General features: G+C 40.3%; 1 protein-coding gene across 2 annotated transcripts in view; it reads left to right on the top strand.

Annotated features, from left to right (window-relative positions):
- Positions 1 to 9262: 9262 nt before the first annotated feature.
- STIM2 (stromal interaction molecule 2) overlaps positions 9263 to 26469 on the top strand; it is a 148581-nt gene continuing 131374 nt past the window's right edge. For both annotated transcript variants that reach the window (XM_080657872.1, XM_080657871.1), the window contains exon 1: positions 9263 to 9921. In XM_080657872.1, the coding sequence (XP_080513998.1) occupies positions 9528 to 9921 (394 nt within the window). In that variant the 5' untranslated portion in view covers positions 9263 to 9527. The remainder of the gene's footprint in view (positions 9922 to 26469) is intronic.

Below are 26469 nucleotides of genomic sequence, written 5' to 3'. Positions count from 1 at the left end.
AATTAATAAATATGGTAAAAAATAATTCCCTTTGCATATCATATCAATTTTAATTCTTAAATCACTTTCAATGTTTTAGGGTCACCCAACATACTTATAGCTTCAACTTTTGGTTGGCTTTGAGGGAGAGTGACATTTTCATTATTTTTATAGCCAACTCATGTCCTGTATCATGCTGATGAAAGTTTCTTTTAGAGATTATACTTAGATCACTATTGTTTGCCAAAGTATGTTTTCTGTCACCCCATAATTTGATTGCCTATTATGTACAGGAACTGTATCAGATACTGTATTTATTTAAGCTTCAAGGCAGTCTTCAAATCTAGGTCTATTATTTTACATAGGCATTGCCATGGGTTGAATTGTGTCCTTCCCCGAATTCATGTTGAAGTCCTAAACCCCAATACCTCTGAAAGGTGACCTGAGTTAGAGATGGGCTCTTCGCAGATGTCATCAAGCTAAAGTGAGGTCATTAAGGTGGGCCCTAACCCAAAATGACTGGTGTCCTTGTAAAATGGGGAAATTTGGAGATAGACATGCATAGTGGAAAGACACTGTGAAGAGACAGAGGGAGAAGATGTCCATGTGCAAGCGAAGGAGAGAGTCCTGGAAGGGATCCTGCTCCCTGGGCCCTCAGAAAAAACCAGCTCTGCTGGCAACTTGGTTCTGATCCCAGGGTTGATGGGTTCCAAAGGCTTTCTTTTATTGTGAAATTTACTCCTTGACGTTTCAAACTTTGGGTGAGGGGTGCAATAATAAACAGACTTTAGATCACTTGACCATTCATTTAATCCTTCTTTGCAATTATTTAAATATTTGTTTTGTACTACTTTTATGGGTAGTGAAGTCTATAAATTTGTTCCTTGCTGTGATAAGTCCTGTTTCTTTTATTTGTATCTGTTTAGTGAATGAAGACCAAGACAGGAAGGATACATTTGGGGAATATCTGAATAATCTCCTGGCTTTAAATTCAATCTACATGCTGATGACTCTTAAATTTAAATCTCCAGCCTGGGCTTCCCTCTGAACTCGAGACCTGTATATCCAACTGTTCACTGATGTTTCCACTTGGCTGCTTAATAATATCTCAAATTAAGCCTACCCAAACTGAGCTTCTAATCTTGTCCCTATCCTCTCCCACCTGCTCTTCTTATAGCTCCCCCATCTTGGCTAATGACAACTCCATTCTTCCAGTTGCTTAAGGCAAAAATTTCAGTGTTCTCCTTGACTTTCGTCTCACATATTGTGTTGGATTGGTCCATAAAGCTTTGATTCTACTCTCAAAATTTACCAAGAATTCCACTTTTACCATCACTTCTGCCACTGTTATGGCCCAAACTGACGTGATCTCATATCTGGATTGTTGCAGAAGTTCCCTAACTATTGTCCCTGCTCCTGCCATGAAGCAACTAGAACGATCCTATAAAAATATGTCATATCACATCACAGTACTCAAAACCTCCCACTGGTTTCTAAACTCATGCAGGGGAAAAAGCTGAAGTTCTTTCTATGACCTGTAAGACCCTGCATTTTCTGGCCCCTATTACTTCTCTTATATCTTCTACTGTTCTCTTCCTTGATCTACTCCAGTCATGCTTACCTCCTTGCTATTCCTGGAACAAGCCTCCCCCCCTACCCCACCCCAAACATACACATACCATTTTCCCAACCTTTTCTGCATGCTGAGATCCTCCCTCCCCAGATATCTGTATGATTAACTCACTTTGTTCAATTCTTTACTCAAAAGTCACCTTCCTTCTCCTTGCCTTCCCCCCCCCTCCCCATTAGCAATCTAACAGCACATGACTTATTTTACTTATTTATCTCAAAGTGTGTAATTCCATGATCTTTCTTTCTTCCTTCCTTTCTTTCTTTCTTCCTTCCTTCCTTCCTTCCTTCCTTCCTTCCTTCCTTCCTTCCTTTCTTTCTTTCTTTCTTTCTTTCTTTCTTTCTTTCTTTCTTTCTTTCTTCTTCTTTCTTTCTTTTTCTGTATAGTAAACATGGCCAGATAGCACTAATTTGTCTTAGTTATAAAGAGACATTAAACTCTCCTCTTCTTCCTCCTGGATTTGCAATAATGTTATGAGAATGTGCTCCTTTATAATTTGAACCTCCATATTTCCAGGCTCTCTGTTTTCCTTCCTTTCCTTTCCTTCCGACAGAAGGCTTGTTTCCAAATTATCCTTTATTCATTGCATTCCCTCCAACTGCAAACACATGCTGGAACACCTTTGTGTAAATATTCAAACATTCAGACAAATGCCTCATTTCACCAGTTCCTGGCAGCTGCATCATGTAAAGCATGAGATCATTCATAAACTCACTTGATATTAATTTTTTGAGGCAAGAACTTCTTGAATCCAACTGTTTTCTTAGAACAATTTAACCACATTTGATGGTGACAGATATTAAATGACAAAGCATGAATAAAAGGAATGAAATAAATACCTACCTTTGTACTACTGTGGTGTGACTGTGAGGATTATCCATCCTGGACATAGGGATCATCCTATTCATCTTGGATCCTAGCACCTAACCCCTAAAATGCATTTAGTATTTGAGAGCAGCAAGGGCTTCTTTTAGCTCACAACGCCTTATATATCTCGGTTCTCCTATTACTATTACGTTGAACCCAGTTTATGTACCTTCTGGTGTTTGCCTGGCCACAGTTTTTGGTCTGATACCGTCACCATTCAGAAACACTACTACACTGCAACAGCATCCTTCCAGGTTGCAGAAAAGACATTTCAATATTCATTTGGAGGGAGGTTTGTTGGGCTCTGTGGCTGCCCTGGTGGCAGTGGCCGAGGTGTCCTGATACTCTGCCTGTGCCAGGTCCCTCATGTTGCTTTTGGGCACGACTTAATCATGCCTTGCGTAATGTCTTGAAACCCCAGCCTTTTGTTGTTGTTGTTGGGGCTTCTCTGTTTCTACAGAGGTGGTAGACATTGCTGGTAGCTGCAGGTGGCCAGTTGGGAAGTGCTATTGGCTCCCTTTCACTTGCTGGCTCAGCTCATGCATGAATAATACCACTGCTGTTGAGGGATCTGGCTTCCTTGGCAGCTGCCTGGAAAGGCAGGTGGTATGATTCGAAAGTATGGGGGAGTTTATGTCTCCTGTAGCAACCTTCCACTGAGGGGAGCCAGGATCTCAGTTGCTCTCCCTTTCTCTGTTCTCAAATACCATCGCCTCCCAAGTCCTTTAGGTAGACATCAGGAGAGACTGAGCAACCAACACTCTTCGTTGCAAGCGCTGGCCAGCTCAGTAGTCCATCTCCTTGATTTTTTTCTACCTCCTTCCCTCCTCGTTTTTCCGTCCCTTTACTCTTGCTTCCCTGAGGTGTACTTCCTAAGGAATTGTTGTTATATGAGCTTTTACCTCAGGTCCTATTTTCTTGGAACCTAGATTAAAATATCACCATTGACTGCCCCTCAGGCATATCACTCTGTAATAGGGTATGTGCTTACTTTTGTTATATGTGCTCTTATATATCTTTCTTGTGTTCTTTCTTTCCACTTTCCTCTTGTGTACAATTTAACTGAAAAAAAAAAAAAAAGCTCTTGTTTTTAACACCATCAAGAGCTTAGATAGTAATTGCTAACTATGCACCAGGAACTTTTATAATTATTTTTACCTCAAAATTACCCTGTCTAGGTATTACTACTACTACCTTTTTACAGAAGGGGAAACTGAGGTTAATATGTTTAGTAACTTGACCAAAGTCACACAATTAGTAAATAAGTATATGAACCCCAAAATACATATTCCTCTTTTAATTATTAAATTTATTGGTGTGACATTGGTTAATAATTTACATAGTCTCACGTGGATAATTCTACAAAACATCATCTGCATATTGCAGTGTGTTTCCCACTCAAGGTCAAGTCTCCTTCCATCATATGTTTGACTCCCTTTATTCTCTCCAACCCTCTTGCCCCCTTTCCCTCTATTAACCACCATACTGTTCTGTGTATGTTTATTGTCTTCTGTTTTATATCCCACATATGAGTGAAATCACATAGTTTTTTACTTTTTCATCTGAGTTATTTTGCTTAGCATGATATTCTCAAGATCTACCTATGTTGTCATAAATGGCAGTATTTTACCTTTTTGTATGGCTGAGTAGTATTCCATTGTATATATGTACCACATCTTCCTTATCCCGTCATCCATCAAAGGACACTTAGGTTGTTCCCATGTCTTGGCCACTGTGAATAATATTGCAATGAACATAGGGATACATATATCTTTTTAAAAATATTTTTATTGATTTCAGAGAGGAAAGGAGAGGGAGCAAGAGATAGAAACATCAATGATGAGAGAGAATCATTAATCAGCTGCCTCCTGCATGCCCCACACTGGGGATCAAACCTGAAACCAGGGCATATGCCCTCACTGGGAATTGAACTGTGACCTCCTAGTTCATAGGTCAATGCTCAACTACTGTGCTACACCGGTCAGGCAGCTTTATTCTTTTTTTCTCAGGATTGCTTTGGCTGTTTGGGGTCTCGTGCTTCCATACAAATGTGATAATTTTTTTTTGTTCTCTTTTAAAAATGCCATTGAGATTTTGATGGGAATTGCATTAAATCTGTATATTGCTTTGGGTAATATAGCCATTTTAACTATGTTGAGAATCCATATTCTTAAAGACATCATATCTCACTCAAATAAGCCTATCTGGCTTTCCTGGAACTAAGATAGAGCGGTTGCTCTCCTTATGCAGGGTTTAGATTCCAAATGGCTGCACTTATAATTCATTAGACTCAGCCAGAGGGGGGGTTAAACTTGCAGTCTCTGTATGAATGTTCCACACACACAAAAAAAGGGAGGTGTGCAACCCTTTGAAACTTTGAAACAGGTCTACTTTTCTCCTCCTTGCTCATGTATGTGCTATGGTATCTTTTTCTAAAATCCTATGTTTTATATACTTTGAAATCGAAGGTAATTCCTTCCTAGATAATCTCTTCAAGGGTTATAAGGGACCCCTTAGCAACCTTGTGCCCCATAGCTCGCAGATAGCATGAACATTTGATTGGTGCTCTGCAGCTATGGAACCGTACTTTCCCCGGAACATATATTTTACCATCCTATGCTTTAATTCTAGAACAAACACCTGATGTTATGTGTCTTACGATTAGGTTTACTAAGTCTACATTTGACTTAAAAATGTAGTCTCTTGCATCATAGTTTAAAACTTTTTCATTCTATCAATCACTTTTTCAGTCTCTTGCTGCAAGAGCATAGGCATACCATATCATGTTACCTGTTGCATAATTTGCCTTTCATGTTCACAGCTGTCATTTACTATCCAAGGATTCATCTCTGTGCAAATGAGTTCTCATTTTCTTGTGGTTTTTCAATAGTGAATATCTCTACTTGTTTTCCTCACAACTTTACTCTCTTTACAGGCACTGTCAGCACTCCTACAGCTTTAGCCCTTATCAGGTGTTAGGTGATCAATATTAATGGAACACCTCAAATGATGCAGTAGCAGAGTAAACATCTTCTTTAATAGAAATGACCCCACAAGCCCACTGACTCCCTTGGCTTTGGTAGGCAAAGCTGACTTCCTTTTGCTCTGATGTGTGGCTTTTTAAAAAACTATGTTAAGCCCTAACCGGTTTGGCTCAGTGGATAGAGCATCTGCCTGCGGACTGAAGGGTCCCGGGTTTGATTCTGGTCAAGGGCATGTACCTTGGTTGCGGGCACATCCCCAGTGGGAGGTGTGCAGGAGGCAGCTGATTGGTGTTTCTCGCTCACCAATGTTTCTAACTCTCTATCCTTCTCTCTCCCTCTCTGTAAAAAAATCAATAAAATATAAAGAAAAAAAAAAGCTTTTTTGATTCCCTATTCCGTATGTAGGACAGTTTTTAAAAGATTTCTTAAACTCCCGGGAAGAAGCGAAGATGAGGTTCACCACCTTCCCTAAACTAGTTGAGGAATATCCAACTTTGCTTTAGGGAGAATCTTGCTAATGAGTTACCTCCAGTGTGTCTTTTTTTTTTTTTAGTGCTTTAATTGATTCAACTATTTGAGGGCCATAGTTACCTACTGAGGCCTCATTTACTGTTTGGATTTTGGGCCTCTAGTACCACTTTGGAGATGTTTCCAGAGTTCTCTGGACCTCAATTTCCTTGCAAGCTTGTGTGGGAGTTAGTGGAAAACCAGCAGCAAGCCGTACTCAACACGGCTTCCACCAAAGGGAGCTCTTTGCATTTCTCCACGAAGCTTATGAGGCTTATGAACCTCGATGAGCAAATGATGGCGGCTTTCGGACGGCGCTCAATCAGCCCCCGATATTCCGGGGGCGCCGAGTGGAAGCCGAGACCTCCTACTTGCACCCCGCCCTTCGGGTCAAAGGCTGGTCAGAAGCTCCGTGGGCGGGCGGGCGAGACTTAAGAAGGAGCCCCTCTGGTTAACCGCGGCCGGAATTCCCCTCTCGTCTAGCTCCAGCCCAGCCCACCTCCCGCCCACCCACAGCCTCCGCGTCAGCCCGCGCCGTGACGTCACTGCACGGCGGTCGGGCGCCCGGACGCAGCGCCCCCGGAGTGGAAGCCGGAAGCCTGGTGCTCCGCGTCGCGCAGCGTCCCGGAACCGCGGGCGCACCTGCGGAAAGGCGGCGGGAGGCAGCGGGCATGCGCGAGGCTTCGGGGCGGCGCAGGCGCTGTGCTGGCCCCGCCCGCGGGAGCGGATCCGGTTCTCCAGGTTGGAGTGGGTGGGGTGTCTTGGGCTGTCCCCGCTGCGGGGGAGAAAGGGGAGAAGAAGGAGATGGGAAGGGAGCCCGACTCTAGGGAAGGGCGGGTTTGCTGCTGGGATGGGGAGGGCCCGGATCCTGCTGTGCCTTGGTGCTGGCTGTGCCCCACGGAGGTAGGGAGTTATTTGTGGGAAGATGAAACCAAACCACCACGCAAAGTGCGATGAGCTTCTTCTAAGCCTGGAACACTCGGAATACACGCCCAGAGCCTGGGGCCCGTTCTCCCCGAGGGGAGACGACATACCTGTGTGCCAGGCACTGCACGGAGACTGACCTGTCATTATTTCACTCTCACGCCGCCAACAACAACCTTGTGGGGCAGGCATTATTACATGATCCCCAAGTTCCCTGCTGGAAACCGAGGACAGATTAATTTTTCTACAGGTCACACAGATGAAAAGGGGTGGAGTTGCCATATCCACCACGTTTGTCTGATTCCAAAATTCAAAGCTGCCCATCAGACGCTTGAAGTCATGAAAATCAGACAGTAAGGACGTTCTGTAAATGCATGGCAAATCGTGAACTTTGGTTGTTAAGAGGTATAAACCAGGCTGTGGGAGACAGAAGGGTGGCAAGGAAAAGGGGCTCATAGTAGATTTTGAATGGCATTTGACAAGTGGAAAGAAGGAAGCTGCTGGGAAGCAAGGAAAATAAATTAAAGGCTTGAAAAGTGGGAGAGGAAGCCTGAGGAGAAAGGGAAGTGATTTCCTTAAAGGGAACCTTTTCTGTTTGGCTTGCAAATAGATGCATCTGTAATTCCAGAGATAGGCTTGTCTTCCAAAGCAATGGACTTTCTCTTTTATGCAGTAAAGTTTATGCTAGATGCACAGTGATACATACCTCTGTTCATTAAGAAGACACACTCTGGCCACTCATTTCACAGTCAGAAACTTCTGTACGGATGTCAGAGATGAAATGAGGTGGAAAGTGAGAAAAAGTTTCTTCAGTGCTTGCAGGTTCCCTGTCTCCTTTGTGGCTACAATGGTGAGAATAATAAACACTTAACCCCAAATCCAGTACCCTCTCATTGTCAACATCCTCCCTATCTTTCAAAGAAAGGAAGAAGAAAACCCCTCATCATGATGGTTTAAAGAAGGTTGGTCTCCATTATTTGTTCATTTGTTCGTGGTTTTATACTGCTGTCATTGATATAATACAGTTTATTTACCCAATTTAACAACTGATTACTACTTTGTATTAGCCTCTAATTGTTTAATGGGTATAAATTTTATCTCCTAAGCAAGATTGTAAGATTCCCCAGATAGGGGCTATGTTTTCTATCTTCTATAGCTGAGTGCTGACTTACTAGTAAAAGACTTTTCAAGTACTTTTCTTATTCCTGGTTGAATCCTCACTACTCAGTAACCTGCCTGGCACATGCTAGGCACTCAGTAAGTATTAAGTGAATGAAATGTTGCCTTCTGGAGACATTACTCATTATTTCGTTTACATTTTCCTGGTTCTCTAGCAGAATCATGTCCTTTTGGTGCACACTCAGCAAGTGTGACTTAATTGCTGTGCCTTTCAGCAGGGGAAATATAATCTCCCTGTTGCCCTATAAAGAATTGCCACCTGAACATCATGTCTCCAAGAAGTCTGTCAAGAAATAATTGTGGAAAGATTGGTTAGCCTCAAAGAAATCTTGGTTCTTTTCTGAACTGTGCATCACATGTCCACAGTGGTGCTTCATTCGAGGTAGGTGAAGCCAAGTCAAGGCTGAACCACCTTTCTTCTGTCAACCTATTCAACCCACAGCAAAGGCTCCGTGGGTGAGATGGGTGTAGGGAGATAATGAGTTCAGGTAATGTTTGACTATAGGAGAGTGAGAGGCTACAATAAATCCCTTTCAGTATTTCCATTCACTGGTGCTAAATGTCTCTCATTAACCAGCTGTGTGTGTGTGTGTAAGTTATTTAACATTTCTGGGCCTTTGTTTCCTCATTTGTGAATGGGTCTGATAACAAGGATACCACTACCAAACCTAAGAGTTATAATGTATAAATCTGTAAAGCGCTTAGAACAGTGCCTAGCACATGGGCAAGCGTTTAAAGTGTTGACATGTCAATAAAACGCTAGGCTAGTCTAACCTCCACTTCTACATTGCTAGCCTCCTGAAAGCCCCACCTATATTGAAATTCTGTTTTACAGATTATATTTCCCCTGATGCTGTTTCTGATTACCAGGTGCTCAGGACCCATGCAATTATTTTTGCTGCGGTCTACAGGGGCTATAACTCCTCTAAACGATTTGGACTATCCGTACTCTTCTAGCCGTTCCCTGGGTCTTCCTCCCCCCCCCCACCCAGCCCCCCTTCCCGGCAATCTCGGCGAGGGCTTGAATGGGGGAAGGAGGGCGTGCCCGTCTTCCTTCGGACCCCCCATTTTAGCAGCTCAGCTAAATCATTAGAAACCACCCCGCGCACTCCCATCCTCCGGGGAACGCCCTCGGGGGCGGGGCTGGGCGCCGCGCAGGCGCAGTGGAGCAGCGCCGCGCCTGCGCGGAGCAGGCACTGAAGGAGGCGGGGGATTGGTATGCGAGCAAGTGTGTGGGGAGGAGGCGCCGGCCGCCTGTGGTACTACGACAAGCGCGGGCCGGAGGGGGCGGGGGGATGCGCCGCGGCGGCGGCGGCGGCTCGGGCGCTGGACTGGTGTTCGGAGGCGCCAGAGCAGCGGGTCCTGGTCTCGCTGCCGCAGCAGCGCGGGTGTCGCGCGCGGCCGGAGACGCCGCACCTCTCTGCCCCTCACTTTTTTTTTTTCAATAACCGGAACCAATGAACGCCGCTGGGACCCGGGCTCCGCAGGCCGCCGGTGCCAAGGGGACCAGGCTGGCGTCCTCAGGGAGCTGGAGTCTGAGGCGGCGGGGGCGGCCCGAGGAGTCGCAGGCGACAGCTTCGCGAGGAGGGAGCGAGTGGCGGGCGGTCGGGGCGCCGCCGCGATTGCTCCCCGCTCCTCCTCCGCGCCCTCATCCCGCGACGGCGCCCGGCCTGGCCTCGGGCTGGCTGCGGCGGCGGCGCTGGGTTGCGCTGCTGGTGCTCGGGCTGCTGGTGGCTGGCGCGGCGGACGGATGCGAGCTGGTGCCCAGGAACCTCCGTGGGAGGCGCGCGTCGGCGGCTGCCGCCTCCTCTCCCGCCTCGGCTGGAGGCAACAGCCCGGCGCTCTTGACAGGTGAGGGCCGGGAGACGGCGGGGTGGGGGTGGGGGTGGGGGTGGGGGCTCAACCCGTCGTTGCAGGATCCCCATTCTCGAGAGGGGCCCCCGGGCGCCCGCTATCCGACGGCCCTGGCCAGTGCGCGATGCCGAGCCGAGCGCCCAGGCGCCGGTGTCCTGGCCGCTGCTCTGTCGCGGTCCCCTACACTCGGACGCCTTCCCCTTAGTCCCGACACCCCGCTTTCGACAGAGCCTCTCCAGGGCACTCGCCTCTCCGCCCGTAAGTCGGGCTCCCCGGTGATCCTTGCTGAGCTCTGCGGAGCTTCCCTTCCGTGCTGCAGAAGAGCCAGTAGGGTCTGCAGGGTGCTGGGCTGATTTTTTTTTTTTTTTTTTTTAAGCTGCTAGAAAAAGTCAACAGCGGCAATGCGGTATTGAGTCTGCTTCTGGTGCTGCCTTTGCAAAGGCAGCGGGCAGCGAGTTTTGAGGTTCAAAGCCCCGTTGAGCACGATGTCCCAGGGGAGGCTGCTCAAGGATTCTTTGAGTCATAATACCTAGTGGGATTAGTGGTTCCGTCTTAGAATGAGGAAACCTCTAAGCCTAATGTGTGTTTTTGAGCTATGGGAGGAAGGCCGTTTTAAAAGACGGGAAAGTATTTGCTGGTGGGAGCATCGCCGGGTGACAAAGGGTGCAGAAAGCGCAGCAGGTAACAAGAAATGTACCTACAATTGATCAAGTGCAGGACTATTCAGGGCTTGTATGTGAGCTGCACAGTTCTTCTGATAGACTGCACCAGCACCTTTAAAATATAGAACGTTCTCGACATTATTGAAAACTTGCAAACATGATTGGTAAGTAGGTAGAAAAGTGAATCTTTTTCAGCCTTCCAGTGTCATGTATAACTGATACGTTGTGGATTAAGTAATGATGTAAGGATCTTAAAATGATTTCTTTTGGAGAAGTAGTGTAGCCGTATGTGGTTTTTTTTTTTTTTGTACTTTATTTTAAAAAGCAATCTGTAGGTTTTCTACATTAATTGCAGGACTAAAAAAGAGAAAGTAAAGCAGAACAAGATGACATCATTAATTTAACTGAAGTGCTAGTCCAGCAGCCATCTGAAAGTTACTAACAGCTGCTCTGAGAAGTGTTTGCTCTGTTCTCTAGAGCAAAGCCACTATTCTCTGGATTCTGTGACAGGATGTTTACTATTCTGGAGAGGAGAGAGGAGGGCGTTGGTGAACTTCTCAAGCTTTTTGGAAGTTTTGTAATGTCTAGAATATAATGATTGGAATATTTAACTTGCTCTACTCTGAAACATATCGAGCCCTTTTGAATGGGACTTGAAACATCAAACCTATCACTTGGTAATTTGGGTGAAATGGTTATAGAATGGTTAGTATTAGGTGCATAGTATAGTTTGAGTGAGAGAATAGATTGGATAGCCTTATGCTTGAATAGTCTTTATCCTCCAAATAAAAATGTGGTGAAGAATAGTGCTTATTAGGAAAGTTGCAGGATAAAAATGTAATATGAAGGTTTATTGCCTCACGCAGGAAGGCAGGGAAACAAATATTTGAGCTTCTAGGAGCTATAGGGAGAAGAAAAGATTAAAAAAGTAATTGGGTGTTTTGTTAACATGTGGTTGGTAGAAGGACACGTGATTCAGAAAACTTAGTATTTATGAACCACTAACAGTATATTTATTGTATGCTATGTAGATTATATCAAGAAAATGACTTGCGATGGAATTTTATTTTAATAAACTTTATAATCTTTCCTTTTGAAGACTTAAATTTCTGGGATGTTTGCAGCATTGTGATAAAGGAAGGCTGGTACTTACTGGTTAAAAAGTTTGACATATCAAGCTTTTTGCACTATAGTGCAAAGTGAAGTTGTACTATAGTGCTTTAAAATAAGTGTACTAAAATAATATTAACCCTGGAATTTATTTGTAATGTTCTTGTTCTTTCCCTTTGGTAGAAGATAGATTTTTAGCAAATTAATCATGTCCATTTAAAGTTTAAGGTAAAGTACACAATATACAAGTTAAAATGTGGTCATTTTAATAAGTTTATGTAAGTACAGTCAGTAGCACTGGTATCTGGGAAAAGGTAGATTGCGAGTCTACGATAAAGAAAGAGCATATTAAACATTTCTTTGAACTGTATGGTCTCTGTAAAGTTCCTTCCTAGTTTTCTGATTGTGTGAATAGTGCTTTCTTTTATGGTTTCCATTGGTAAATGTTGTGCTACACCCAGAACATAATTATTAATGTTGTACACTTCAGGAAGTAGACCCATAGACTGAACTTAAAAAATACTGTTATCTTATTCTAGGCAGTGTTAATGGATAGAAATGGACTAGAGAGCATCAGTAATAAAACTAAGCTTCATGTGAATTTTGAAAATGGCAAATTCTTGAAAGAATTCTGAGAGAATTAATCTCCTTGGCTTCATATTAAAATTGTTATTTAGCTGTGATTATTCCGAATAGCTCTGAAAATGACAGCCAAAATCACTTTATCTTCTCTCTTCCTCTGCAGATTGGTATGTTTAATATTTATCTTTAGAACCTTCATTAGAGTTTGCCTCATTAATAAAATTTAGAAATCATTTTTTCTAGTAAAGTTGTGCCTCTCAAAAGTTTTACTTCAGACCTTTAGTGTATTTTAAGAATAAACTTCCTTTAAATCATCTATCGCATGTTTAAAGCAAGCAAGTGTTCTTATAGAGATATTATGAGAAATCATCAAAGTAAACAGATCTGCTATCATAATGAATGTTTACATTTCCTTTTCTTATATTACCTTTTAATGATTCAGTGTGCATATATTTTGATACGGGGGAATCAATATTTATAATGCTGTGTAATAAGGGCTTAAATTATATGTATTAGGGCTCTTTCTTTGAAAGTAATTAAAGTTTAAGGCAAGTTAGGGATTGATGACTGAGAGTTTATTGATTGTGATGTAAAGCAGTGCTTTAATAATTTACTGGTTACTGGTTACTATATGTTTTTCTTTTTTTGCCTAACAGGTTTAGTATTAATGAGTTGATCCTAGTCAGGAGGAATTGATCTCATCAGATATGGTCCTTGAGAAATAGTTTATGAAAGGGCAAGAAAAAAAATTATTCAATACTTTGAATAGTTATAAAGGTGTTGTTTATTAAAATACATTTCATTTTCAAAATGTAATAGAATCAGCTGTTAAAGTTTATACATATTTTGGGACACCCTGTATATATACACATTATACATACACACACACACACACACACTCACAAATACATAAATATATCGCATATATATATATATATATATATATAGGACAATTATTATTGCAAAATAATAAATATTTAAATGTTAAAATTTTCTTATATGGAACTACTTGTTTCATAATTTTTTGAAACAAATAATAACTTTGGAAATATTTGCTTCTATCATTTTTTTTAAATGCATGGATGCGACCTTATTTAGTGCCTATATAAAAGTTTTTTCTTAACTATAATATCACTAATTTAAAAAACATTTTAAAACATGTCTTTTGGAAGTATTAAAATTTCAATGAAAATTTAAAACAATTCTTCTCAGTTTCAAAGTAGTTTAGAAGAGCCACTATATTCATTAGCATTAAACACATGTGTTGTGGATTTTTCATTAATTTAGATGAAAATATCTCACATGAATATGATTGTTACTGGAAAGATTTTAAGCTTTTACTTTTAATGATCTCATCTTGCATCCCTAACATTTAAACAGCTAATGTCATTTTTAAAATAGTTTTTTAATTTTTTTGAATGCAGTTTATATATGTTGCTTTGAGGAATATTTTAGGATGAATACATTTGTTAATGTTTACAGTGTGACAATAAACTCAGTGTAGTTCACATAGTACTATAGTAAAACTGCTTTTCCTCCTTTAGTGAAGTTTTTCTTTTATTTTTTTAAACCAACAAATATATACATTGAGTGGCCAGATTATTATGATCTCTGAATGCATAATAATCTGGCCACTCAGTGTACTTCTCTTGAGTACCTCATTTATTTGATATCAAAGATACTATAAATCGTGCACCTGATCAGTTTTCCCCTTTGCACTGGCTGATAGAAAGCTCAGAGCAAATAGGTGGTTGATCTCCAGCAAAAGTCTAGAATACTTTTGGTACCCATTTGAGATACAAATACACTGAGTGGCCGGATTATTATGCGTTCAGAGATCATAATAATCTGGCCACTCAGTATATATTTATTGTTGTTGTTAATCCTCACCCGTGGATATTTATCCATTAATTTTTAGAGAGAGTGGAAAGGAGGGGGAGAGACAGAGAGAGAAACATTGATGTGACAGATACACATCAATTGGTTGCCTCCCACATATGCTGGGACTAGGGCTGGGGAGGAGCCTGCACTGAGGTATGTGCCCTTGACCAGAATTGAACCCAGGACCCTTCAATCCATGGGCCGATGCTTTGACCACTTTATCCACCTAGCCATACTTGGAGGATGGCTAGGGTAGGATCTTTTTAACAATTGGTTTGAGAGAGAGAGAAACATTGATAGGTTGCCTCATGTCTGAGCCCTGACCAGGGATCAAACCCAAAATCTAGGTTTGTGCCCTGACCAGGAATTGAACCTACAACCTTTTGGTGTACAGGATGACGCTCCAACCAACTGAGCCAACAGCCAGGGCTGAAGTTTCTCTTTCTGAATTTAGCTTACGATTTCCTGAAGCTGTCTTTTGATGGCTAGGTTTTCTGCTGTATCTTCTTTTTCCTTCCTTGTAGTTATCATGGTCCCTTTCTTCATAAGTCTTTGGCATTGCTGTAGGTTTTTGTTTATTTGCTTTTGTTTTGCTGTTGTGAATTTTAGGAATAAAGAATATACTCATCCATTTTGATACAGCCTATTGTGCACATTTAAGAATTAGTAGGAATCTTGTTGATCTGGAAACATTGCATACCTTGGTGCTCTTCTTGAGAATACCATGGCAAAACTGATTGGTCTCTGTTGGGAATCCCCTGGCACAAGAACAACTCAGAGGGTCAGTTGGAGAAATGGATTCAGGAGTTAGTGTAACTTTAAAATAGTAGGATCCACCTGGGAATTCTTTAATTTGCTAAAGTCTTGCTTTGGATACTTACTAATGTGTTTAGATTTAGACTTTTATGTAACTACTAGAGGCCCGGTGCATGAAATTCGTGCACGGGGGGGGGGTTGTCCCTCAGCCCAGCCTGCGCCCTCTCCAATCTGGGACCCCTTCCTGATTGCCCCTAACTGCTTCTGCCTGCCAGCCTGATCACCCCCTAACCACTCCCCTGCCAGCTTGATTGATGCCTAACTGCTCCCCTGCCAGCCTGTTTGCCCCTAACTGCCCTCCCCTGCAGGCCTGGTCACCCCTAACTGCCCTCCCCTGCATGCCTGGTACCCCCCAACTGCTCTCCCCTGCAGGCCAGGGTCCCCCCCAACTGCCCTTCCCTGCAGACCCAGTCACCCCCAACTTCCCTCCTCTGCTGGCCGGGTCACCCCTAATTGCCCTCCCCAGCAGGATTGATTGCCCCCAACTGCCCTCCCTTGCAGGCCTGGTTCCTCCCAACTGCCTTCCCCTGCTGGCCATCTTGTGGTGGCCATCTTGTGTCCACATGGGGGCAGGATCTTTGACCACATGGGGGCAGCCATCTTGTGTGTTGGAGTGATGGTCAATCTGCATATTACTCTTTTATTAGATAGGATAGAGGCCTGGTGCATGGGTGGGAGCCAGCTGGTTTGCCCTGAAGGGTGTCCTGGATCAGGGTGGGGGTTCCCTTGGGGTGTGAGGCGGCCTGGGCGAGGGGCCTGTGGTGGTTTGCAGGCCGGCCACGCCCCCCGGCGACCCAAGCAGTGGCCCTGGGATGTGGGATTTATTTATCTTCTACAATTGAAACTTTGTAGCCTGGAGCGGAGCCAAGCCTTCTGCTTGCTCCGTGGCAGCAGTCATTTCTGTTGGGATTTATGTATCTTCTATAATTGAAACTTTGTAGCCTTAAGCAGAGGCCAAAGTAGGCCAGGGTTGCAGAAGCTTGGCTTCCTCCATCCCCGCGGGCAACCCTAGCCTCCTGCTCTCTCCAGCTCCGTGGCTGCCGCCATTTCTGTTGGGCTTTATTTATCTTCTATAATTGAAACTTTGTAGCATTGAGTGGAGGCCTGGGCAGGCGGAAAGCTTGGCTTCCTCCATTGCCAGGGAAACCCAAGCCTCCCTCCTGCTCTCTGTGGCTGCAGCCATCTTGGTTGGGTTTATTTGCATATTCCCGCCTGATTGGATGGTGGGCGTGGCTTGTGGGTGTAGCAGAGGTACGGTCAATTTGCATATTACTCTTTTATTAGATAGGATATCAGGCATTTTCCATATTGGCCTACTTAAGATAATAATGCAATGTGGAATACTTTCAGAATGATGCTTTGTGATCTTTATGTATATGGTAGCTAAAGTATAAAATGGTTAAGCTAATGTTAAAATTAACTAGTAATAATATGATAAGCAAGCCATTTTTGATATTCACTAGAATTTGGATCTTATTAAGATCTGTCTAGGTCTAGGAGATTAGTTCTAAATTGATTAGATTTCATCAACCAAGAAATTATTAAGCACATGCAAAACACTACATGGAAAAGAATACAAAAATGAGTAAGACATGGGTCTGCATATTGGGAATAACAGGTATATTTATTAAACTATTACTGTCAGTATTGTGCTAGTGCTTTATACCCATCACTGTTTTTGATTCTGAGATTAACCCTGATAGTGGCTATTTTCATAAAACAGACAAAGCCAACGCAGGATGATTCTTAAGTAATTTGCTCAAGGTCATACTTAGTAAATTGCAGAGTCAGATGTTGACCTGAGTTTCTCTGATTCCAAAGCTTTGCTTCTTAACTGGTATGTTGTATGCATCTTTATGCATACAAGTAAATGTTGTATGCATCCTTATACACACAACTAAATGTTGTATGCATCCTTATACACACAACTAGATGTTGTATGCATCCTTATACATACAAATAAACATAATGAGACAGACTGATTAGTACTACCACGATGGACTGCAAAATTTTTGAGAAAGGAAGGCTATTAGGGAAGATTGCTTGGAGGATGGTAGGATTTGAGCTGGACCTTGTGTATGGATACAGCTTCTTGAGGAGATGAGTGAAAGGGCTTTCTAGGAGGCGGCATATGGAGGATAAGGAGTAACTTAATAGGTGGGGTTTTTTTTTTTTTAGCTTTATATTTTTTAGTTAAGCACAGGGTATATATAGAGTAATGAAGGTTCAGGCCAGATTATCAAGGGCTTTAATATTCCCTAATTTAAATCCTAGATATTGAAATATCAACACATCTAAAATTGGGTACTTAACCATGTGCTGGGGAGTATGGAAAGCCACAGGAAAATTATGATGCATTTTCTTGGCATATTCATTTTACTAGATTATTTGTGAAAGAAACATTAAGTATTTAATCAATATTAACAAAATATTTTGCTATGTTTAATTTACCAATACTAAAAATGAATATGTTACGGAGACTATAAATTTAATTTTTAAGGTAAAACAAAAGGCTTGAAAGGTATTTTGACATTTCCGAGTGTTTTGTTCCTAAACTTGAGTTCTAAATCTATTATTCTGTCAGGGTTTGAGAAGTACTGTGGTTTTGGAACAAGGGAATGAATGTCATGACTCTTTGTTTGAGAAAGGTCTGGGTAGATGGAAGTGAGGGGATAATAGAAATTTAAAAAAAGAGGCCAGTTAGGAAGCTATATTGGAGTAGACGTTTTGATAGTTTAAATTATGCATTGCCTATGAAAATGTTTAGAGGAAACTTTATAAAATTTTATTGTTAGATTTAAAAGGAATCTGGCTGTTAGAAGTTTAAGAAACAAAAGTTACCTTTTAATTTTAAACACCTGGAGTTTGTAAAATGACTTAAATTGGTACAAGTACTTGAAAATATGCAAGAAGAAACACTCTTGTGGTGTCTTTCTTATTTCAAATGTGCCCATTTTATATAAAAATTATTTTTGTGTATGATTGGACTTATGAGGTGATTTACAAAGTTGTTTATATAGAGCTTTGTAGTATTCCATATTTAAAAATGAATGTTTGTTCCTTAATAAAGAATAACAATTTCATCATTTAACTAACATTATAGTGCATCAGAGTTGAATGACATTTCATAGTACTGGCATATTATTTGTTTCAAAATTAACTTTTGAATTTCACGGTGTGAATTTCAAGTTTGATCTGTAGATAAAAAATTGATTTGTTCTTTTCCTTATCCTTCTAGATCTTTATGTTAGTAGGTATTAGATATTTAATCCTTCTTGACACTTTCTAATCCTACCTTTAGTAACTATTCTCTTGACTGGTTTCGTTCTTGCTGCTTGCTTTTAACTGTGGTTCTCTCCTCAGTCTAGTGTTCCTCATCTAGCTGAACATTTCCTCCTCAGAGAACTTCATTACTAGGAAAGTTCTAAATTGGGGATAGGGCACCCCAAGCCAATGATTGATTTGATTTTTGGCTTTATTTCATTTGGCCCTCGAGGTGATACTGCATAACCATCATGGCTGCAGGCCTGAGAGTAATTTCCTTTCTTCTAGGCTTCCTCAGCTGTATTGTCTAAAGTGAAACAGCTTAAGATTAAGGCTGAAAATAGTTTTAGGATATTTAATAGTGGCTTATTCAGTGTTTTCTTAAGATATTGGTAGCACCTCCTCTCTTCTGCATCCCCCATTTCCCCAGGACTAGGGAACCACAGAGTATGAGAAGAACAGTTTACTTGGATTGACATTCATCTCAGAACCTAAGTGCCTGTGTCTGTCCCAGTGTTTCTTGCAAGTGAATTTGTCTTTATGTGTGCTTATGGATCTTGGCCGCTGTGTAACTTACTCCTTTTCCTCTAGTCTTTTCCCGTTCTTTCTCTGCCTCTTTCTTTGATCTTCCAGAGCTTGCCATTATAGGGAACTGAAACATTTCAAAACTACTTTACTGAATTAAGTACTGGGTTTTTAATTTTAAAAATACTTGGAGTGAATATTGCATTTACGTGACTAAAAAATATTAAACTACCTCATCACAAACTCCTAGCAGTGGTTCTCAACCTTTCTATTGCCGCGACCCTTTAATACAGTTCCTCATGTTGTGGTGACCCCCAACCATAAAATTATTTTTGTGGCTACTTCATAGCTGTAATGTTGCTACTGTTATGAATCGTAATGTGAATATCTGTGTTTTCCGATGGTCTTAGGCGACCCACAGGTTGAGAACCGCTGCTGTAGAGCCTAAGCTTTCACATGCCTGGGTTTCAGGTTCCATTCCCAGTTGTTTTGCCTATGGGAGGCAACCAATGGGTGTTTTTCTCTCACATCAGTGTTTCTTTATCTCTCCCCCTTCTTCTCTCTCTAAAAAAATAATGAAAAAGCATATCTTCTGTGAGGATTAAACAAAATATAGTTATTAAACAAAATAGACCTATTTTGTTTAATCCTAACCCGAGGATATTTTTCCCATTGATTTTTTTAGAGAGAGTGGAAGGAAGAGAAGGAGGGAGAGGGGTTGAGAGAGAGAGAGAGAGAAAGAGAAACATTGATGTGAGAGAGACACATCAATTGGTTGCCTCCTGCACACGCCCCAACCAGGCCAGGGATCAAACCTGCAACCCAGGTATGTGCCCTTGACCAGGAATTGAACCTGCTCTTCTTCGGTGCCTGGGTTGATGCTCTAACCACTTAACACACCGGCCAGGGCCCTCTCAGAATATTAGGAATTTCTTGTTATATATTTGTAGTATTAAGAATAATCCTCCCTTCTCCCTTCTTTGGAACAAGGTATGATATAAATAAATGTAGGGTATTTTTTTTCCCCCTTTCTCTTTTGTATCACTTTTATTCTTCATTAACAAACAAACAAACAAAAACCCAGTAAACAAAAAACTTCAATTACTGTTACATGCCAGTAACTAAGCTAGGTCTTTGGAATTTCAAGATCAGTAAGATATTGACCCTGCTTTGTATTCCAAGAGTATATATACCCACTTAAAGGGTGATGATGCATTGTGATGTAGGTATAGGGCAGAAGGGTGTGTGCTGCATTTAATAGAATGACAAAGAGGAGTTCCTAGCTTTGATGTGAAGAGGTGGGTTATTAATGAAGAGTTTCCCCCAGCGTAACTGTATTCACTGAAATGTGCAAGAGTTTGTCAGATAGGGAAAAGTATAGTGGTAGGAGAGGAGGAAGCCAAGTGGGGAGTGGTATTTATCAAAGAATGCTAGATGGAGATTGTGAATTACCAAATAAGGCAGAGTCAATGATCAGCTCGCTTGTAGGACACCAACATTCATATTTGCATGTGGGATTCAAATTTATGCCAGATATTTGTATATTTTATCTCGTTTAACCCTTACAGAATTCTTGTGAGGCATCATCCTCCCCATAACAGGTTACTATATGTAATGGAGATTTAGGATTTCTCTCAAATAGTTTATACTTTAGAAATTCTCCAGTGTCAAGAATATAATGAAGCACAGGGTGTAATTGGTTGAATTAGGAAATGAGCTGGAGAAGTAGCAGAATTACACATTCTGATTAATGTTAAATTCTGTTATCATCTAAGGAACTTTATGAGTTCATTCTTCATTTATCATTGGTAAATAACCAGTTTTTCTTTTCTAAAATTTTACTATTAAATGTCTGACATCTTAAAAAATCATTTAAATTATATAATGCTTGAGGCTTAAGATAAATGACTTTTTAAAAATATGGTATCAATAAGTGGGGAATTACTATTTGTACTTTTTAAAATGAATATTCCTTAAAGATGGGATATAATTTTTAAGAAGCATAGCCTTTTGTATCTTGAACTTTTTCTGGGCCATAAATCTGTTCCCACTTTTGTACAGTGTGATTAAGAGCATAGCCTTTAGACTTGAGCAGGATTTCTTGGGCTTGAGTCCCAGTCTGGCTGTGGTTTTATAATTTTGGGTAGGTAATTTAATCTGCTAGTGCCTAACTTTCCTTACCTCTGAAATGAGTTTGAAGTATGAATGAGTCAATCTATGTAAAGTGCTTAGAACAGAATCTGGCAAGTGTAAGCTTTCAATTGTTGACTTAAAAAAAAATCTATAGGTATAGATGTAGGTTAGTTGTATAAATGTGCTGTGATGTATTGAGAATTATTGTTAAGATGTTTTATATTCATTTAAAAAGTATGAAGATACAGTTTTTAGTCACCTCTGTGATCTAAATACTCATTAATGGTCAGAGAGTACTTAAAACTGTGGAAATATGAAACTGAGTATAGACAGTGAGATTAAAGAGTAATATGGTATTTTTAAAAATATATATTTATATTGATTTCAGAGAGGAAGGGAGAGGGAGAGAGAACGAAACATCAGTGATGAGAGAGAATCATTGATCAGCTGCCTCCTGCACACCCCACACTGGGGATCAGGCCTGCAACCTGGGAATGTGCCCTGACCCGGAATCAAACCGTGACCTCCTGGTTCATATGTCAACACAAAACCACTGAGCCAAGCTGGGCTTAAAAAGTTAGTTCCATCAATAGCTTAAGTCATTTTGCACCTTTATTTTATATAATTAAAAGATTTAAAGCACTTTACAGTTAAAATATCAGACTTAAAAGATCTTTAATTTCTGCATATAAAGATTTATTAAAGGGAAGTTAGGATATACTAAAAAGTACAAAGTAGAAAGTATGTCTGCTCAGCAACTAGATATAACAGCTGTAACATCAGTTATAGACTTTTAAGATCTGTATATATATTTGTATATATTTTATAATAGACTCAGAGTAATTTTTTTTCAAAATGTGAAATCTCTCAATATTTGAATATTAAGTATATACCAGGCATATGATAATTACTAGGGACACAACAATGAACAAGATTGATTAGGTCCTTGTTCCCATGGAACTTGCATTTCAATTGGGAAGATATTAAGAAAAAGGATTTCAATTTGTGAGAAATGCTGTCAAGGAATTAGAATTATTTGAAGAAGTGAAAGAGTATCATTTCTACTGAACATCTTGGGGAAGGGGAGAGTAGCATGTGATCTGGTTTTATAAGAGGAAAAGGCCAAATGGTACAAAGCCTCACAAACCTTTTTTTGGGTTTTAAATAGTGGGTGATAGGAAATAACTGAAGTGTTTTAAGGAGGGAGTGAAGTGATATGATTTATTTACCTTTTTTTCTGTAAAAAAAAAACATGAAAATTTACCATCTTAACTTTTTTATTAATTTTTTAAAATTTATCTTTTTAAAAATTTATCTCTATTGTTGAAAGTATTATAGATGCTCCCCTTCTCCTCTCGCATTAATCCTCTCCATCCTGCTCCTGCCCCCTTTTTAGGCCTTCACTGCACTATTGTCCATGTCCATGGGTTATGCATACATGCATGTAAGTTCTTTGGTTAATCCCTTCCCACCCCCACACCCATCTGAAATACATTAGTCTGTTGCATGCTTCAATGTCTCTGGTTCTATTAGTCAGTTTATTTTATTCATTAGATTCCACATATAAATGAGATCATGTAATACTTGTCTTTCTCTGACTGGCTTATTTCACTTTGCATAACATTCTCTGACCTGTTACCCAGGTCCCTCCATGGGTATCAAAGGGTTTGAGATCCTTCTTTTTTTTTTACAGCTGCATAGTATTCCCTTGTGTAAATGTACCAGTTTTTAAACCATTCTTACCGTTTTAACTATGTTTAAGTGTACAGTTCAGTTGTGTTAAGTATAGTCACATTGTTGTGAAACAGATCTCCAGAACTTTTTCATCTTGTGAAGCTGAAGCTCTGTGCCATCAAAGAGCTCCTTTCTAGCCCCTGGTAGCCACCATTTTACTTTCTGTTTCTATGAATTTGACTGCTTAAGATACCTCATACAGTATTTGTTTCATTGTGACTAGCTTATTTCATGTAACATAAATGTCCTCTAAGTTCATTCTTGTTGTAGCATGTAACAGAATTTCCTTCCTTAAAGCTGTGTAATATCCATTTTATGTATACCGTGTTTTTTATATCCAGTCGTCTGTAGATGAACCCTTGGGTTGCTTTTACCTCTTGGCTATTGTGAATAGTACTGCTATGAACACAGCTGTGCACATATTCTCTGCTCTCAATTCTTTTGGCTATATATACTCAGTGTTAGGATTGCTGGATCATAGGGTAGTTCTATTTTTTAATTTTTTGAGGAACCTCCATACTATTTTCCATGGTGGTTGTACCTTTTTACAATCCCACTAACAGAGCACAAGGGTTCCAATTGCTCCATGATTTCCATTTTAAAGATTTTTTTTTTTTTTTTTTTTTTTTTTTTTTTTTTGGCTGCTGTTTGGGAATGAATTGTTTGAGCAAGAGTGACTATAGTGAGGTTGCCTAGGAAAATAGTTATTAGCAATCCAGTTGAGAGTTAATCCTAGTTTGGACTAGGATTGTAGAAGAGGAAGGGTTAGCAAGATATTTTGTAATTAGAATGGATTTGGTTTGCTGAAATCCATTGGGAAACCAGAGTTAAAGGGAGAAATCAAGGACAGCTCTTAAATTGGTGAAGGTTCCTCATTATCCCCACTATTCTGATGCCCTCAACATACTTCTTCTCATGTCTCAAAGGTCAGGCCTGGGTCGTTGGACAAGGGAAACAGTCAGGTTTAATTTTCCTAGGGCTGGGGCCCCACCTTTTTGAGCACATTGCTGCCCCATATTTGAAGAAAAGGGAGGTTCTCTTAGGAAGGAAGAAGGGAAGGAATGACATGATTAAAATTCACTTTGCGAGCTTTGGGGAAGTATCTTGACCTCTTTTGCCTCACTTGTAAAATGGGGGTGCTTAGGCAAGGAATAAGTGCTCAATAAATGTAATATTCTTTACCTGACTTTCCCCTCCAATCAACCATCATTTTTTGTTTGTTTTTAACTTTACCTGCCTTCCTTTCCTTTCCTTTCCTTTCCTTTCCTTTCCTTTCCTTTCCTTTCCTTTCCTTTCCTTTCCTTTCCTTTCCTAGGGGATAAATGGTGATGGAAAAAATAAAATAAAATAAAAATACTTTATTTCTTTTAATGGTTTTTATAACCATCCAAATTCTTGGGGTTACATTTGACCTTTTCCCATTCTTTCCATTCACATTAGTTCTGAACTAAATCATTTGTGCTAGATGAGGCAATCATCTTGTAACTCACCTTGTATTCTCTTACATATATTACTTTCATTATTAGAAATGTTATTTTTAATTAATAGCAAATTAAGTTTAAACTTGTTATATAGCTCATAGCAGACACAAACTCCTACTGATCTGTATTTCATAAGTTCACTCCAGCAAAATTAGACTACTCTTTGTTCTTTGAACGTACCTTATATCATCCTTTATTTCCGTGCGTGAATGTTTCCTTCATACTAGAGTGTCTTCTCCATCTCTCAAGGTGCATTTCAAATGTTTGTTCATTCAGTCAGTAAATATTTATTGAGACTGTTCTGTGTTCAGTGTACTATTGTACAAGTTAGAGATAGAATAGTGGGTAAAAATTGGCAAGGTTCCTGCTCTTCTCTGTTTCTTTTGTTATAAAGTCTTTCCAGAGTCACCTTCAATAATCTGGCTTCTTCTACCTTAAAATTTCTTTTTTTTGTTAATCCTTACCTGAGGATATTTTCCATTGATTTTTAGAGAGAGGGGAAGGGAGGGACACAGAGAGAGAAACATTGATGTGATAGAGACACATTGATTGGTTGCTTCTGCATGTGCCTCGACCAGGGCTGGGGATCGAGCCTGCAACCGAGGCACATGCTCTGTCTGGAATCAAACCCTCCATCCTTCAGTTCGTGGGCTGATGCCCTAACCACTGAGAGAAACTGGCCAGGGCTCCCTTGGAACTTTCTTAACAGATTGTTTATACCCTCCTTTTTGCAATTCTGACTGGCAGTATCTTTCTACTTATGTTGTATCACAGTGGTTATTCTTTCTTTTTAATAATTTAAATTATCTATTAAGGTAGCTTTCTTGTAAAAGTTGTACCATAGCTTTGTAAATACTTTTTGAATTGGAGGTTTATTTCTTATTGTAATTAATTATATCTTATATCTGTATAGTGATTAATAGTTTACAAATATCGCTCTGACACAGTGTATCCAACACTTTGAAATAAATGGTGAGTCAGTATGGAATATACTATGATTTAATCATTGACATCTGTTTTTATCTAAGATGTCTTTGCTGGCACTGAAAATTTATATGTTTTAAATATGTTTCGGACGAACTGTAACATCTTTATTTGTGACTGGAAAAATGTTACAGGATAAATTTTCAGTTTCTTACATAAAGTGAGCAGTTTTTGAGTTATGATTACTCTATTTTTCAGTTGGCTTAAGTCATGACTCTTCTTTTTTTAAAAAAAAAAAATTATAAAATTTATTTGAACCAAACTGAAGATGCACCTGAAAGCAAGATTTCAACAGACTGAAATAAATGCTTCAGAGAATAACAGTTTGCAGTTTTTTTTTATGATTTTATGTTAAGGAGGGAATATAAAGAAGAGTACATGAAGGTGGTAGGAAGCAACTCAGGAATGGGATTACATACACCATATTTTTCTGTGTATAAGATGCTATTTTTTTTCTAAAATTGTTAGACTGAAAATTGAAGGGCGTCTTATACATGGAAGTCAGCGGAGGAGGGAGGAGGGAGCCACGCGGGTGTGTAGCTGCCCATACCTTGTCAAATAGGCTTCCTCCAATCATGAGCCTTATTGTTACTGACGTTAGCTGATGCCGTAATTGGAGGTGGAGGTGGAGAGTGCACAGATGCAACAGGGACCTGAGCATTCTGAGCCCATAAAGATGTCAACAAATAAAAAGATAAATACCAGTAAACGATTGTCTTACTCTGCAAAATTTAAACTGAATGTAATCAGCTATGCAAAAGATAATGGAAATAGAACTGCAGAGAGACAGTTTGAACCACCTCCCACTCAGTGTATGATCAGACAGTGGAGAAAACAGGAAGAACAACTCCTTAAGATGCCCAAAAAGAAGAAGAACTTAAGAGGAAAACCAGCAAAATGGGCAATTTGGAGCAGAGGCTTAAGACTTGGATTATGGAGCAGCGTCAGAGTGGTTTATGTGTGTCAACCAAGCTTATTCAGTGTCAGGCAATAATGTTTGCAAGTGAAATGAACATTATTGATTTTATAGGAAAGGCAAAATGGTGCTTCAGTTTCATGAGGAGAGAAGGTTTGGCCATGAGAACAGGAACAAAGTTAGCTCAGAAAATGCCACCAGTTTATGAGGATGATCTCACATATATAGACAGTGATTCAGAAGACAGCAGTGATACAATAGGAGTTGAAGAAATTGATGTCTGGAACTAAAGTGAAGAACAAGAGAGCAGTGATGCAACAGAGGCTGAATAAAGTGATATGCTGCATAATATCATAGTACTGGTATGTATACATTACCTGTGGTAATTACTAAATAAAAATGTATTTTATGTTTAAAATATTGATTTCTTAATTTTGGTTGGAAAAGTGGGGGGTGT

Source organism: Plecotus auritus (assembly GCF_963455305.1).
Source record: "Plecotus auritus genome assembly, chromosome: 1".
NCBI classification, from domain to species: domain Eukaryota; kingdom Metazoa; phylum Chordata; class Mammalia; order Chiroptera; family Vespertilionidae; genus Plecotus; species Plecotus auritus.
Note: the sequence above shows the minus strand (reverse complement) of the source record. Positions and strands in the feature narration are given on the sequence as shown.